Here is a 17,141-nt window from a genome sequence, read left to right as displayed (position 1 = left end):
CCGTGAAACCATTTTTAATAATCCTGCCAAGTGCCGCAGCTACAGGGTGGCTAGAACTGTGTCTTGGAAGTAGAGTCCTGGATTGAGTTGGAGAGGTATGGACGGCTGACACAAGTGGGAAGGGTCTGGGGGTGCTGCCCAGAGCCTCTGGATGGGGAGCAGCAGGCATGCCGGGAAGAAGAGAGCAGTAAGGGTGGCGAGGGGGCCAGCCATTATAGATCACCCTTAGAGGTCTGCAAGCTGAACTTCACCTTGGGCGATCACTGGCAAGGACCAAAAAACCAGAGAAAGATAGGTAACTAACCATGGGGTAGCTAAAAGGGAAAGACACTGAGGAGCTGATGCCACGTGCCCACGATGAGGGGCAGCAAAAATCCAATGTAATAATAAGCACTAGTAGCTGGGCCTAGAACCGAGTGAAACCTTCCACGCGTATTTTATTTTACTCAAGGTTACTGGATCGCGATCATTCCCAGCTTTGGGAAGAGGAAGCAAGTCCACAAAAGCTAAGGAATTTGCCAGTAAGGGTTGGAGCTGGGATTTGAATCCAAACAATCTGGTCCCAGAGCTTGATTCTGCACTGAGTATGCATACTGTTCTCTCTGGGGGATCCTTTCCCCCAGGAGTCTGAATTGTCTGGGGTGGGGGTGGGGTCAGCTCCCCAGTTCTCTTTCCCTCCAAACTACTCTCATAGCTACCTTTCGGGTTTGTTAGTCCTCCCCAGTGGTCCCCAAGGTAAAGCTCAGCTATCAGAACTTTAGGTCTAGAATGGCTTCCCTGGTCACCCTTATTTCTAGAACTCTCCTCTCCAGCATGCTCTGCGTTCCCTATCAAGTGGATTCCGAGGAAGCAGCACCTCCAGCCCCATGCCCATTTGTGTCAGCCATCCGCTTCTCCCGAGTTCCTACGGAGGAGCGGTGTGTACTTACTGGAGGAGCAGGCACTAAGGGCGGGGGGGTGGGTGTAGGACGTTTTGAACCGTCTTCAGCAATGTTCAATAATACACCAGTAACCCCAGTTACTTTACAGACCACCACTCAAAGCACCAGATCCCTTTCTACCTGGACCCAAAATAACGTCCCCCTCCCTTTAATTTTTTTTTTTTTTAATTTCTTAAAGCTCTGCTTTATTTGGAAACTTAAAATAACTGGTCACACGGTTAAAAACAGCAGCGGCGCGCCCCCTCCCCGGCGGCCGGGCGCAGCTGTCCAGCCTCCCCCGCGCCCCGCCGCCCGCATTCCAGCTCTCTGAGGTCACGCGCCGCCGCCTCCCCGGATCCGCGCGCCCGGCCCAGGGGGAGGGACGCGGGCCCCGCAGCTCCGGCCCCAGCCCCTGAGCTTCCCCAGCGAGTCCCGCCGCGGCCGGGCGGGTGCGGGCAAGGTGTGCGGTCGGTGCACGGACCCGGACGCAGGCGGGCGAGCGGAGCCCGGGGAGGCGGGACGCAGGGCCGGCGCGCAGCCCCGACCCGGCGGGAGCGGGAGCAGGTGAGGCGTGGGGCACTCGGGCAGGGGCGTAACAAAGAGCGAAGTCTGCTTCGCAGGCTCGCTCTGATCTAGAGTCATTTCTAAAAAGAGTCTGGAACTTCTATTCCGGACTCCTCCGCGGATGACTGCGGTTTAATTCTGGATCAGAGTTTGAAATCTTGGGCATATTTGTGCCTCTCGGAATATGTGGACTATCTCGGAATGTGGAGTATGAAAGTTGCCGGATAACTTTGGCGACAAGGGGCATAAAGGAAGGACTGTTGGGCAACTCCTTGTTTCGGTTTTGGAGTAAAGCGCCTTTACTCCTGGAGAATTCTTGGATCTGCAAATTTCGGTGATTTCTGCAAACCCTGATTAGATTGGCCTCTCTGAGCACGCCAGTCTTAGCCCCAGCTCCCGATGAGAAAAACTTATGATAATTGATAATGCTAGAAAACACGCTCTGAACATTTACGAGCTAATAATTACCGATAGATTTCGTTTTCTTTTTCTTTTTCTTTTTTAGTCTAGCAATTTCACTCTGAAAATAGTTGTTTTGTTTGCAGGCCATTTAACTGTAGATTACCTATGCACAGATGTTGTTTTGTGAGAGACAGAGGATTCATTTCAAGTTCTAAAAATGCCAGATACTTCCTTTTCAGTGATTATTTAATGCTAAAGGAATAATGGCAAAGTTCCAGGAACATGTGGTGAGTGATTTGGGGTGGGTATCCCGTGAGATTCAGGCTTAAAGTGAATTTGAGAAACGTTTGGAGGGGAATATGGACAAGAAAATAAAAATGAACTCACTAACAGAGCACACTGCCGTTTGCAAACCTATGAAGCAGAATTTAATATGCATATTTTTCTTATTCAGCAATGGAATAGTTTTGTAGAGAAATTATACTGTTTTTCTCCTTTAAAGGCTGTTTATAGCCTATTTCATTTAGTAGTTGACACCTGAATCAGCTCTCCCCAGAGTACCTTAAATTTCTACTTCCTGGCATTAGGAGTCAAACAGAACTTATGATATCATTAAGATATATTTATCAATTATAAATTTTAAAGTTACTAAGCAGGACTTTTGCCACAGTGGGTTTTATATGAGTAATCAAGAAACCGGATATTCTTAGGAGGAAAAAACACAGAAATATAACAAGCAAATTATAACAACTGCCAAAAGAAAAGAAAAAAAATTGGCTTTTCCTCATCCCCAATGCTGTAAAACATTTCCAATCTCAGGAACAACTGGAAATTTGAGTTTACCTAATCAGGACTAGAGTTAATGATTAAGCCATGTAGTATAGTATACCGCGTTTAAGACACAGTTCCATCTTCATAGTGAAGATATTAACACATTTGCCAGGGCCCAATAAGATGTCTTCCCTTTGGACATATGAAGCTATCTTTTTCTGCACGTTGCTTAATGTTTCCAGTTACCACAATTTGTAAGTCTGAAACCTACAACTTTGTCTCTTGCGATAATATCTTGCATACTACCCATGGTTTTTGTTTTTAAATTTACAGAAACATTATTGGTCACTCTTCTGGTTGAAAGCTTGTTTAAGGTGTGGGTTTTTTTTTTTAAGTGTTTTCAATTTCTTGATTTTTTTTTATAAAAATTTCTGCTTCATCTGTTTATACTCTGGAAACAACAAAGAACTTTGAAAAATATTGCAGATAGAAACTCTATCTTATTATAGCCCCCCCCCCCATTCCTTCTATGGAACAGTGCTTTTACCCAAGGAAGGCATTCAGCAAATGTTAACGTAAGGCTGTAGGTTCCACTAGCCCCTCTGACATTCCTCTCTGCCCTTTGTTTTTATGCTTGTTTTATCTTTCCGGAACGGTGGCTGGGAGATCACCTCACTATAAGAGCTCCAAAAAGCAAAACATAAACAAAAATTTTAGAAACTTTGACCGTGTCCCTGCTAGCGATACAGCTCTGAATATAATTATAGATGCCTGTAATCTCCTTAAGGGCAGAGGCGGCTTAGGATTCGTCTTAGATTTCCTCAAGATGCTCATCAACTGAACCTTGTGCTCAGAGACGGCAGCGCACACTTGTGGAACGGTACTCCAAGACGTTAAGTCCGGAGAAGTCTAAACCTCATTTTCTAGTTCAGTCCTTCCGCAGGCCTGAGTGCTCAAAATCTCCGGGGTTGAGTCTCAGGCTGGCTAGCAGGACAGAAAAGAAGGCTGGAAGCAGTGGAGAAAGCCGGAGGATACCCAGCTAGGTTCCCGTGAGCGTGAGACCGAGAGAGCTGCTTCTGCTGAGGCCTGGGTTCTGTTTGCCTGGTGAGGCTTAGGGACAGACTGCCCCACTGCGCGGTCTCCCACCCAAATCGGGTAATCAGCTAGGACCCTGCCAGGCTAGACGATTCATCCCCGGAGGAAGGGGCGGAGGGTGAGACTGACAGCCGTGCGAGGGGTGGAAATAGTTGAGATTTTTGTCAAATTGTTTAGGAGAAAATAACTCTAGTTGACATAAAAATCCCGAGATGTCGCTCGCCCCCAGTTTATCTCACCGCAGAAGTTACCATCAACAAGTATGGTTAAAAAAATAGCTTGTTTGGGGGCTGCTGTTGACGTGGATACAGCCTCACACTGCTCGACCAATCTCTCCCTGCCTGGAGGACTAACGCCGGCCCCTTTAAATCCTCCCTCCTCCGACCACAGGGGGCCGGTCCCTTTGGAGCACGTCCGCCCGGAAACGGGGCCGCAGGCGGAGGGTTCCGGGGCTCGCGAGGCTTCTGACATTCCCCGTTGGCCAGGCAACACCGCTTGCTTTTCTCCCAGGGAGGGGACTCGGAGGTTCCGGAGCTGAGGCCCTCCGCTGCTTTTGGCTACATGGGCTTGCCCAGTCTTGCTTGCTCTCTTTAACCAGGATGGCGTTTAGGGCCTCGCCCTTCTCTTTAGGTGAGCGTCCACAGCCTCCTTAGATGTCCTTACCCGGGAGAGGAGTCCAGAACACGCCTTTCAGAATGCTATGATTCGAGGAGCATCTTTTGGGTGCTTATAACTTGTTTATACTCAAATCTTTATGATGATGTTAATGATGAACCTGAAGGGGCTTTAGAAATTCTTGTTAAGCACTTCATCTCTTTTAAACCTCACAGTTGCCATATGTTAGAAAGATGGGATTATTCTCCCCATTTGGGGTACAGGGTTAATTTGCCTGACGGACCGGTGCTGCACTTAAACAGAGTCGGGAACTGAAGACACCTAAGTCATGGGAAACTCAAGATAGTTACCTATGAAAAACAACCTTTCCTCCAAACTAGCAAGACGACCACGGATGGTTTTGAAGTTCTAGACGTGCTGGGCATTATCTCATTTAATCCTAACAGCCCGGGCTGCTATCTCCAGAAGTGAGTGAGGTAGAATGAGGGGTGGGGTCTGACCCTGGGCCCCACCCTCAACCCTCCTGATAAACTTTCCTGGTACCTCCCTGTTAGAGCCTTCCTATTCCAGCGCGGAGGCAGAGCTTATTCCTTAGATTCAGTTACATCTGTTTTTTTCTTTTTAAAATTTTAATGGCAAAGTCCATAGTAATTGCTTCCCTCTTTCCTCAGCGCTGGTGTGGATGCTCCCATCGCTTGGCCTTCGGAGACTCGGTTGCTTTTTAATGACGGTGGCGGCTGTGGGGTGAGCAGCTGGAGACTAGAGTTTGTTCTGACGCGAGAGGGTCGCTTTTGGTTGGCTCCAGCACTGCCGGATTGCTCTTTCCTGGTCCCTCCACTGTCGAAGGGAGAAGATGCCATTGCCGTTTGGACTGAAATTGAAACGCACCCGGCGCTATACTGTGTCCAGCAAGAGCTGCCTGGTTGCACGGATCCAGCTGCTCAATAATGAATTTGTGGAGTTCACTCTGTCTGTGGAGAGCACCGGCCAGGAGAGCCTAGAAGCTGTCGCCCAGAGACTGGAGCTGAGGGAGGTAAGCTGCAAACGAGGCTGCACTTTCTCTAGCATGTCGTCTCTTCTTACCTCATGGTGGCTATGTATCCTAGCCTGCCTGACACTGGAAACAAGTCCTGTCTGTGCCTGCTGGATGGTGAATCTGCTAGCTCCCCTCCTAGTGAGGAAGAGATCAGAGTCAAAGTCTTACTCCTTGGGGGCACTCCTAAGAGAATTTACAATGTCTATCTTTTTAACGTGTTTGAGTCCCGTGCCTTCCATAAAGGCTGTGGAGAATCAAATATGCATGTATTTTGCGTTATCCAAATTCCCACTTACTATCAAAGCCTGGTTGGGTCAGTCTGGTCAGTCTACTGTCTTCATGCATGCGTGCATGGAGTTATTCATCTGTACAACATTCATTTTCTATTTTCTGTTGCCCAAGTGGAGATTCTAGAGTCGTATTGCCAGAAGTTTGAATCTTAATTTCTTCACCAACTAGTTCTATAACTTTAGGCAAGTTATTTGATATCTCTGAGCGCCAGTTCCTCCATCAGAACCATGGGTCTAACAGCACAGTCTGCACTCAGAGTGCAGGCTAAAAGCACACATAAAACTGTAAGCGTTAATTGTCGATTACAATAATCGTAAGAAAGCAGGAAGTTGTGACGTCCCCGCACATCCCCACAAGGTCCTAAATTTAAAGTTCTGTTGTAAGTACTTTAAGAGAAAGAACTCTAGCCTTGGGACCCTCCCTGTGTTTGGCTGCTTGGACCATGGCTAAGAAAAAGAAGAAATGGCTCTTCAACGACTCTTGTTACATTTGGAAACCCCACGTAGATACTGTAGTTCATACGAAGTCAGGAATAGTTAAACTGTGTTCTAGAAAAAAATCAGTTGATCATTTGAATACTTTTAAGTGGCAGCTGTACAGAGGTTCCAGTAGCTCACCCTAGTATGGAGGCCCAGTGAGAAGGCAGGCCCGAATGCTTGTTCTCATAGGAATGGGGGGGGGCAGCGGAGGTAAAGCTCCTTAGGGAAAGTAATATCTGAGCTGCAACTTGAAGGCTAGGCAAAGGGATCCTGTCAGGCTGCAAATCCTTGTTCCTATAAGAGTAACAGAGGCATTTTGATGTTAAAAGGTTTCGACTTACCTAGATAGGAACGGGGAAGATAAACGTAGGCTATTTAGACAAAGGTGTGGTTTTGCCTAAATGAGTCCTCTTGAGGTTGATCAAACAGTAGCTCAGATGCAGACTGTAGCCACCCGCCTTTGCTCTGAGTTGGAGAGAAGATAGGTGGAAGCTGGAGATCTCAAGGACCAACCAGACAACTGGGGGAGAGTTAGCCAGGAGTCGTAGTTGGTTCTCAGGTTCGCAGTAGATCGTGGGGGCTGTAATTAAGGGCGTAAAGATGAGACAGAGCTGCGTTCAGCTTGGGACCTAAGTGCTAGGTTGGAGGTGCCAGTCAGTAAGCCGGAGATGTTGATCAGAGATGTGGGTACGCTTTGTGGAGGGCCAAGTGAGAGATCCAGGCTGAAGGAGAGAGGCTTGGGATCCAGCTGGGTGGATGGAAGCCAGCCGAGAGGCATGGCTGTCCAGGGGGCTCAGAAGGAGGCAGCATAGGGGAGCCTCGGAAGGGAATTGGTAGGTCCACCAAGTAGGAAAGAGGGAAACCAGTCTGGGAGAGTGGGCCTCAGGGACTATCTGGCTTATTTGCATTTATTTGGCCATCTTTGTACTTCACTCATCTCTGCACCCCCACTTCCAGTTTGTCTCCCCCACCCCCATAAAGTTCATCAAAATACACCAGATGGGGCTGGAGAGATGGCTCAGTGGTTAAGAGCATTGCCTGCTCTCCCAAAGGTCCTGAGTTCAATTCCCGGCAACCACATGGTGGCTCACAACCATCTGTAATGAGGTCTGGTGCCCTCTTCTGGCCTGCAGACATACACACAGACAGAATATTGTATACATAATAAATAAATAAATATTTAAAAAGATACACCAGGTCTCCCCTCACACTCAGAGAGTCAGCTTCCTAAGGACTATGGTGTATTCATTTTTGTAACCAAAGCATAGGGTGTGCTCAGTAAATAGGAAGGATTGAGCTCACCACCATTGCTTTTCTTCTGTTAAGGGCTGCGGACATCATGGCTAGGCAGTTCAGAGCACTGACTGCTCTTACAGAGGATCTGGGTTTGGTTCACAGGACCTTCATGGTGGGTCACAACCACCTTTAACTCCAGTTGCAGGGGTATGTCATACCCTCTTCTGGCCTCTGTGGGCACCAGGCTAAGACATAGTGTATAAACACGCACTATACGGGTGGAAGTCTTGCACACATAAAATAAAAGTAAGCAAATTAAAAAAAAAAAAGCATCAGCAGCCTAGGGAGATTGCCGTCTTTTGTTAGAGGCTCCAGCTCAGGAGTTAAACAGCTTTATTGGCTATGGGCATGCACTCAGCCCAAGATTTCTTTTCTTCTTCTTTTTAAAATGTGTTGTTGTTGTTGTTATAAGGAGAAGGTCTTATGTAGCTCAGGCTGACCTGAATTGCTTATCCTCCTGTCTCTTCTTAGGAGTGCTGGGATTGTAGGATGTGCCCCTGTTATTAGTCTCTGAGGCCAGTTTTTAACAGACGCGCAGAGCACACCGAGAGAACAGGCGTGATTCTTAAGGAACTGTCTTGTCTTTGGGAAGATCGTCTGCTGCTTTAGCTTCTACCACAGTCACGATTAGAAAGTTTAGCAAACTTTCCCTTGGAAAGCTCCAGAAGGTCCGCTCTGTAACGTGTAAACAGATGTTCTGAAATAATCTGGGGGGGGAGGGACACGGACGGACACGACACACCTGTACCTCGGTTGTGTACATTCAGTGTGTGTGAGATTCAACAAGAGCTACCAGTGTGTTGGTTTCTCCCACTAGCGCTGCTGTCAGATATAAGCTGCAGGAAAAAATTATTTCTTTTTCTTATTAAATACCATTTGCTTCTGTAATGCAGCAATAAGGACTTTACAATAATGCCATATAATGCTAGAGCCAGGGACTTTAGCATTTATTAGTATTTTACCCAGGAGTCTGGGTAGGAAGATCTCAAATTTAAGTTTGAGGCTAGCCCGAGCCTGTTTCAAGAAATAAGCTGAACAGACAATAATATAACAAACCCCTATAATCATAACCAAAAATAAGTAAGGATTACCCAGTTCCCTCAGGATGATAGGTAAAACCAGGATCCTTCAGTAACCTAAACTGCAGCATGGAGCTGCCAAGCGCCCCTTGTTTTCGTGCTCTGTGATCCACCTCCAGCCCCAAAGGAGGCCACATGGGAGGCAAAGCCTCTGGAAGAGGTATTGCCTTGCACACGGTGCGGTTTCAGAAAGGAATCCCAGTGCCTCCAGAACCAGCCAGGTTCTTTTGAGTGGGGAAAAGTCCCTTCCCTCGGACCAGTGTGTCAGCAGAACTGCCTCAGTTTGCTCCGCAGAAGGCTGTTTGACAGTAGAGTCCAGAGACAGTTTGCAGTCCCGTCGGATTGGATACCAGTTCTTGTCACTCCCTGAATATTAAATTATGTCTACCAGTTTTTAAAATTGAGAATTTGTGGTGGTTTAAAAATTTAATATTTCTAATTTACATGGGAAATAGAAAAAGACAAGATCTCCTGAGTAAATTGGGAGCATGGGGGTCATGGGAGAGGGTAGAAGGGGAGTGGGGAGGAAGGGAGGGGAGTGGAGAAAATATATAGCTCAATAAAAACAATGAACAATAAATAAATCAATTAGAAAGGTAAAAAAATTAATATTAAAGCTGGGCAGTGTTGGTGCACACCTTTAATCCCAAAACTCGGGAGGCAGAGACAGATGGATCTCTGTGAGTTCGAGGCCAGTTTGGTCTACATAGTGAGTTTCAGGACAGCCAGGGCTACACAGAGAAACCCTGTCTCGAAAAACAAAACAAAAGACAGGAAAAGAATGTGATATTAAAATGTAGCACTGAGCAGAGCACCTGATGTTAGGGGACTCTCTATGTGTTAGCCATTAGACTTGTCATTATTATTCTGAGACAGGTCTCACTGTACAGCCCAGGCAGCCCTGGGATTTCAGGCATGAGCCACCACGCCCAACCTTTTGTTTTCATTTGTGGTGCCTGTGCTGTGCCTGCACTGTGCTTCTGTGACCCAGGTTGCAGCAGGGACTGGCCAGATTCTCTTTGGATGAGTTCTTTTGTCAATTAACTGGGAGAGTGCACGTGCCCAGAATATTCTCGCAGCCGGCACTGCTAGTCAGACGGCTTGCACAGTACTCAAATATTGAAATGGTAGCCTGCCGCCACAATTGAAGCACTGTTTGCACACAAGCTGGCACAGTCCTTTGTGCCGTGTCCTTGCCCATCGCCGACAGCAGAGTGTTGGAAAGTTCCTCTCTGCGTCCCTTCGGCTCAGCCCAGATCCTAGGCTGTGAAATACTGGACCCAGTTTATATTACTTTCTTTAGAGTATGCCTTTTAGAGAAAGTCTTATTTAACAATATTATGCTACAATGGATTGTATTTTAATTAGGTTTATTGTACACTTATTTCTTGTCTATCCTGCCTTGATTTTGGGGTCCTTGTGACTTAAATTTACTTTTGCTTCTCCAAGTTTTAAAATCCCAATTAGGATACAGGAAAGTTGTGAATCCCAGAAGGGGGTGGTTTTATACCCTAAATCTTAACATTCACAGTTTTTAAAGGCTAGTGTGTGTGTGTCTGTGTGTGCGCGCACACACGCACTTAAGCACATGATTCTGTGTGTAGATGCTTTAGGGAGAATATTCTTTGATTATTCCATGTGCACATGACTAACTCATTTAAAGTTGAATTAAATGTTAAGCAGCCTCTAAAATTATTGTCAGAGCATTTTTTGAAGATGGATGATGCAAATAAAATTTTCTCTCTTACATCTTACTTCCTGGCTATGGGTGCTTGCTTACATGGTTGTGTTTTATTATAGAGCTTTTTGAAATGAGTTTTAAATAACATTTAGTGTGTCAAAGACCTCAGTACTTTCTGTTTTAGCATGCAGACTCCATTGGAACAGGATCGCTGTTCCCGATGTATTTCTGGTGTCTAGAATAGTGCCTGCCTCCTTATTGCACATAGTTCCTGAATGAATATCTATTTACTTTAAACCACAGGATTGGCTTTCTAAACCTAGAATGATAAGTATGATTGCCATTCATTTGGTCAGCTTTGCTCTGCTCTGTGATTTCATTTCCTGGAGAGAGTGGAACATTTCCAAAACTTTGTACACGGTTACAAAACCACCATTCTTTTTCTCCCCCCTTCCTTGTTTTTTCTTTTTTCTTGGTCTCTCCTTTTCTTTTCTCTTTCCTTCCCGCATCTCCCTTCCCTCCTCTTCTCTACCCCGTTTCTTTCGTGCATATTTGCTGTTTCTTTCTTTCATTCATGGTCTTGCTATGTAGCCCAGGCTGTCCCCAAACTTGCCATCTTTTCCTTTCAGCCTTTGGAGTGGCTGGGATGTCATGGATGGGGCCACTGTACCCCCAGCTTACTATATATATATAAAGACTTTTTAAAGTTTATGTTGTTTTGTGCATATGCATATTTTACCTGCATGTATGTATTACACCACGTGTGTCTGGAGCCCATGGAGGTCAGAAGAGGGTGTAGGATCCCCTGGCACTAGAGTTACTGATGGTTGTGAGGCACCGTGCAGGTGCTGGGACTCTAACCAGGCTCCTTCGCAAGAGACACAAGTGCTCTAAGCTCCTGCTGTTTATTTATTGGTGATGCCAATAACTTTATTGGATTTGCTTATGAAGCCTAGGTGAAAGGTTACTTACGGGAGCATGGGCGACCCTGAAAAGAGCTGCACACATTTCACTGTCACTTCGGGGATTCTTCTGGAAACATAGACCCTGCTAGCTCTGCTGACTCGAGGGAGATTGCTGTGTCAGGCTGGGTCAGCTTCCCCCCTGGTCTAGGAAGTGCTCTTGGCTTGGGAGTGTTCCATTTCAAATCAGCCGATCAGGTATTCCAGCTATCCTCTGGTCTTATCTCTGCTGGAATCTCAGAAGACGTGGGAGTTTCATATGCATTTCTCTGTCTTCTGCCTGGTGTCATTAAATAACCAGAGCCTAAGAAAGAGTCCATCACATGCGAATGTTTTGTGATAAGTAGTCAAATGGAATTTGGGTACATATTTGTATGCTAGGTAAGATTGTGGTATGGAGAAAGATAAGTATTTCACTGAGAGTTACGGAACCTTCTGGAGGGACTGGAATTTTAGATCGACCTCTTACCTGAACAGCTTTCAAACTCCAAAGGTCAATCATAAATGACTAAGAAATTTTCTCGATTTTTAGATTTCTTTTGGTTTTTCGAGACAGGGTTTCTCTGTGGCTTTGGAGCCTGTCCTGGCACTAGCTCTGTAAGACCAGGCTGGTCTCGAACTCACAGAGATCCGCCTGCCTCTGCCTCCCAAGTGCTGGGATTAGATTTTTAGATTTCTGTTAAACAATCTTTTAAAATTACGTTTTGATTTAGTGCGTGTGGGCGTGGGTACACATTTGTCCTGGTGCACGTGTGGAGGTCAGGGCATAACTTACAGGAGTTGACACAAATTCATGCCGTCAGTGTTGTGGACAAGCTTCTTCCCTAGCTAGCTTGCCCATCCCGTTCTGTTACTTTTCTCTTGATAATGAAGGTACTTTGGTCTTGATAACAAAAATAACATACAAAATAAGTAAATAAGAGAATCATATGAATAAACATGGATATTTGTGCATCTGAAATACATAATATAGAATCATTTGTTATCAAATTTGGAAACCCATTTACTTAAATGATAGAGTTTTATGCAACTTTAGTTTGATGTTTAATCAACTTAAGGGCAGATCGGGGTAGCTCAACTGCTAGGGTGTATTGTCTGACATACACAGACCCCAAGTTTAGTACATAGCAAGGCATAAAACGGAATATGGTGGCCCACACCTGTAATCCCAGCCCCGGAGAGGTGGAAGCAAGCAGATCAGAAGGTCAAGTTCATCTTGACCTAGCAAGCTCAAGGCCAGCACAGGATACTTGAGACCCTGTCTCAAGGAACAAAAAGCAAAGGGCTAATAATATAAGATATTTGTGCTCCAGTATTGGGATTTGCAGGTGACTGGAACATGTGTTTGCTCACCAGGAAGTCCTGAAGCTTGGTGGGGCACTCACCGCGTCCTGTTGCTGTCCCTGAAGGGTCTCTCACTGTATGTTCCAGACTTTCCTTCACTCCTAGCCTCCCGTCTGAGCCTCCTGACCTTCATTTTTAAAACTTGACACAAAATGCTTATACCAATTTCTAGAGTATAGTAAGAGTATTTCCACACGTGTACTTGATTTGTAAAGATGAAGTAAAGACATCAAAAAGTCGGCATTTCTATGTGTTGTGAACCTTCAGATTCTTATTTTTTTTTGAGACGGTTGTTGATGGCTGTAGGCTGTACTTACTCAGACAGTCTATAGGCCAACAGAACTCATTTTCTTCTGTGACTTTCCTTCATAGGGCTCAGGAAGACCATTGCTTATTACTATTATTATAATTAGCCATCACTTATTTACTGAAGTAGGGTTCTCTTGTTTTTCTTTTAGTTCAGTTTTGTGCGTCTGGGTGTTTTGCCTGCATGCAATCTGTGCATCTCTTGTGTGCAGTGCCTGTGAGGGGCCAGAAGAAAGGGCACTGGATCCTTAAGAACAGGAATTACAGGCAGTTGTGAGCCACCATGTGGGTGCTGGGACTAGAACCCAGATCCTCTCAAAGAGCATCCAGCACTCTTAACCCCTGAGCCATCTCTCCAGATGCCTGTTTATTGGAGTTTTGAGTTAAGGTCTCATTCTGTGCCAGGCTTGCCTGGGATACATCCACACTAGCCTCCAATTCAGTGGTTCTTTGCCAGCTTCATTTCCTTGATGGGGCAAAAGGCTCCCAGAGGGCGGAGAGGGAGGTCATGAGTGAGAGTTCCTCCATTGTGACATGGATCGTAGATCAATGTTTGTGTTGTCTGCCAGGCATCGCCTTTGTGCCCATCGGGATAGTGGGCATGTGACAGACCTGCAGTGTCTGGGTGGTGACTCACACTTCCTGTAAACATTGAGTTCCTGGACCATTTATTTATTGAAACTTCTAGTTCATTCTTCTTGTCAGATTGCACCTTACCTCAATATGACATTTTCTTTTCTAATAACAAGGACTCATTGTTTTCTAATAGTGTACTGGGTTTGCAGATATTTTCTTGTTCTGTTCTTCAAGCAGCTTGCACGCTGATAAATGTTAGGTTGCCTTTCCAGTTAAATTTTCTCTTGTTTCTGCTGTCACTCTGGTGTTGGGGATTAGACACATCCTTAAGCAGACAAGGCTAGTACTATATCTATGAAATTTTTCCTAGCTTATTTATTTAAATACTTTTTGGAATTTTCAAATAAGGTCTTGTTCTGTGGCCTAGGATGGCCTAGAACTTACCAGACTAGCCTCCAAATCAGAGCACTTTCCTGGAATTGACTGAAATTACAGACTCTGGGCTCTTTTTGTTTGTTTAAGCTTTATTTATTTACTTTTTAGTGTGTGTGTGTGTGTGTGTGTGTGCTCTTTTTGTTTGTTTAAGCTTTATTTATTTACTTTTTAGTGTGTGTGTGTGTGTTGATTCTCTCCTTCTGCCATGCGGTTCCTGGGCATTGAACTCAAGAGGTCACCAGGCTCGGCAAGTGTCTTTATTTACCTGCTGAGCCATCACCAAGACCCAGTGGTTTGAGACAAGCATTCACTATGTAGCCCAGGCTAGCCTAGAGCTCCAGGTCCTTCTGTCTCAGGCTCAGGAATGCTGGGAATACAGGTGTACACCATGCCTAACCCTCGTTTATCTTTCAATGAATGAGTAAACTATCCAGAGGCTGTTGAAATTTATTCTGAAAATACTAATTTCACTAGAAGAAACTGTGTCACAGGTCCTGAAGAAGAGTTAGAATGTGAGTTATAAATAATTCATTAAGGGTTTGTGCATCACTCGGATATCGTGCACGGTGTGTATTGCTGTGTAGACAGAGTAGTTGTTTTGAATAATAAACAGACTAACACAACGTACAGTAATATCAAACCAGGTGACAAAAGCCTCTTTTCTTTGTTTTTGCTGTCCCTTTTCTGTTCCTCCCTCCTTTCGGAGCCAGGGTCTTTTTATGTAGCCCAGGTTGGTCTTGAACTTGCCATCTCCTGCCTCAGCTTTCGAGTGCTGGTATTACAGATATGCATCACAGTGTTTGGTACTTTTTCTTTCTGAATCTAAGATCAGCTTGTCTTGGCTCATTTACATACTATTTAGATTGCTCAGGTTCTGACTTGATTAATTAATGTACATTTTCAACAACTTGGGCTTTATACCCTTCAATTTAGCTGCAGTTGGAAGGAACAAAATGGGTGTGGGTTTGCGTCCCTGAAAGGTAGCTTTTGGGGGGCACTGGCTGTCTACAAGCTGTGTCTGGTGCTTCACAGGTGCTTACTGGAGCCCACTGTTGACTTCCTGCTTTCTCTGCTGCCTAACCAATGAGGAGCCAAAGGTGAGCAGTGTTCAGGAGACGCTTGCTGGGTGACAATTTTTTTTTTTTAAATTAGTGTTGAGCTAGTTTTCTTTAAGTCTTTTTCAGTTTCTTTTTCATCTTGTAAATTTATTGATCATAGCAATTAATATACTAAGGGGAAATGAGCCAGAAAAGATAAATGGAGAATTATGACGGTTTGGAGGTATACTACCGAGAATTAAAATACCCACCACACATCTTTCTTCTTGCCAGGTTTGATGCAAATTATTTAGAAAATAACTTTAATTCTCCTTTCCCCATATTTTGTATCCACAGGTATTATTTAAGTGTTACATATTTGACTTTCTGTGTTTTTACTGCTAGTATACCTTTTAAAGTTAATTCATGTTAGGATAGCATAACATCGAAAAAAGATCCCTTTTGTTTACAATTATTTTGTGTGGGTGTGTGCATGCATTTGTGCGGGTGTGTGCATGCATTTGTGTAGGTGTGTGCATGCAGAAGCTTGCATATCAAAGCCAGATGACTTGTGCGGGTTGGTTCTCTCCTTCCACTTACGTGGATGTCAGTGATTCAACTTAGGTTGTTAGGCTTTGCAAGTGCCTTTACCCACAGAACTGTCTTGCCAGCCCTATTTGTTTGCCCAGATTGTCCTTGAACTTATTGTGTACCAGAAAATAGCTTTGAATTCTCGATCCTCCTGTCTGTACCTCCCAAGCACCGGTATGGTAGGTATGGGCCAGCATGCCTATCATGGAGCATGTGTAATAGTAAGGAATGACTGTGGGCAGCGGGGACGGCTCTGTGGGTAAGAGTGCTTGCTGCACTTCAGAGGACCAGAGTGTAGTTCTTAGCACCTAAAAGACAGCTCACTACAGTTCCAGGGGGATCCTTCCAGGACATCTAGCACCTCCTTCTGGTTGTTTTGTCACCAGGCATACACACATACACATACATACACATATACATATATATGCACAGGCAAACATCAGTGCACATAAAATAAAATACAAAAATGAATCTTAAAGAAAACATAGATGTTTGAGTTAAGCTCATAAACAGGCCCAAAGGATCTGAAATTTATAAGATTTAAAAACAAAAACAAAATATCCATAACCCGTTTATTGGGATGAGATATAAGAATGGCCCTATGGTAGTGCAAACTGCTCAAGGAATGAGAAGCTCTGATCGCCCTCAGTTTTAAAAGTGAGCTCTAACCAGAATGACTTTCTGTATAGTAGTACACAGAATACACTTGTCTGTATAGTGAAACTTCGTGTACTTATCTTGGTTCTCACTCCTATCTTTGGGGAATACAGTGTTTATATATGTTAAAAATTTCTATTTAATCCTAGTTCACTCTTTAGAAACAGGTTGGTATTTTAGTCCCAGAATCAAATGTTCTTTAGAGTGCATCTATTTTTTTTATTAATTAAATTTATTAATATATTTTGCATCCTGACTACAGTCTTCCCTACCATTCTTTTCCCCCCACCTCTCCTCTGCTCCTCCCCACCCCCAAACCATTCCTCCTTTGTTTCTGCTCTGAAAGGGGCAGGCCTCCCCTGGGTATCAACAAAACTTGACATATCAAGTTGGGGTAAGATTAAGCTCCTCCCCTTGTTTGAGACTTGTCAAGGCAACTCAATATGAGGAATAGGTTCCTTTGGGCACATCTTAGCCAACTGAAACGCCTGCATTGCTTGTCTTTACTCCCAGGACACAGCCCTGGGAGAACAGGGACTCTGTTCTCTGCTTCAGTGCTGTCTGCTTGCACCCAGGGTAGCATTTGACACCTAGGAGGTGATCAGTTAATGTGAGCTGAAGGAGTAAATGAATTTAGGGCATCTAAGAAATATCGATGGACTTGTTTTATTTTTATAGTTAGCTGAGTGGTGCCATGAATCAGCCTCCATAGCCTGCTATGTGCTATGGCTGTGTTTTACTACTGTTATGCCCAAATCTATGGGTCCCCATAAAAGCCAACAAAGGAGACCGAGTCCCATATGTAAAAGCAAAGAGCCTTTATTTTAATCAAGTTTGCAAACTCAGTCTCTCCGCACGTCCAACATATTGGAATATCCGGAGAGTTCAGGACCCCTGACTGGCTGACATTTGTCTAGGGGTGTCCTGGTGAAGTGCTGGCAGGTGTTTCTATCTACAGTGCTTCGAATGCCAGGAATTTCCTTTGAATGGTTTGCTCTTGGGTA

The 17,141-nt window shown here is 44.8% G+C and overlaps 1 protein-coding gene across 4 annotated transcripts in view; it reads left to right on the top strand.

Annotated features, from left to right (window-relative positions):
* Positions 1 to 1,332: 1,332 nt before the first annotated feature.
* Positions 1,333 to 17,141, top strand: part of Ptpn21 (protein tyrosine phosphatase, non-receptor type 21) — a 59,195-nt gene continuing 43,386 nt past the window's right edge. The window contains exons 1-2 of one of the 4 annotated variants that reach the window (XM_005343432.3): positions 1,333 to 1,484; positions 5,039 to 5,400. In XM_005343432.3, coding sequence (XP_005343489.1) covers positions 5,221 to 5,400 — 180 coding nt within the window. In that variant the 5' untranslated portion in view covers positions 1,333 to 1,484; positions 5,039 to 5,220. Of the gene's footprint in view, positions 1,485 to 4,241; positions 4,383 to 4,444; positions 4,476 to 4,784; positions 4,835 to 5,038; positions 5,401 to 17,141 lie in introns of those variants that run through there. The other 3 variants (XM_026780608.1, XM_026780615.1, XM_026780619.1) reach the window with 3 other exon arrangements.

Source organism: Microtus ochrogaster, chromosome 1 (assembly GCF_000317375.1).
Source record: "Microtus ochrogaster isolate Prairie Vole_2 chromosome 1, MicOch1.0, whole genome shotgun sequence".
In the NCBI taxonomy this organism is placed as follows: Eukaryota; Metazoa; Chordata; class Mammalia; order Rodentia; family Cricetidae; genus Microtus; species Microtus ochrogaster.
Note: the sequence above shows the minus strand (reverse complement) of the source record. Positions and strands in the feature narration are given on the sequence as shown.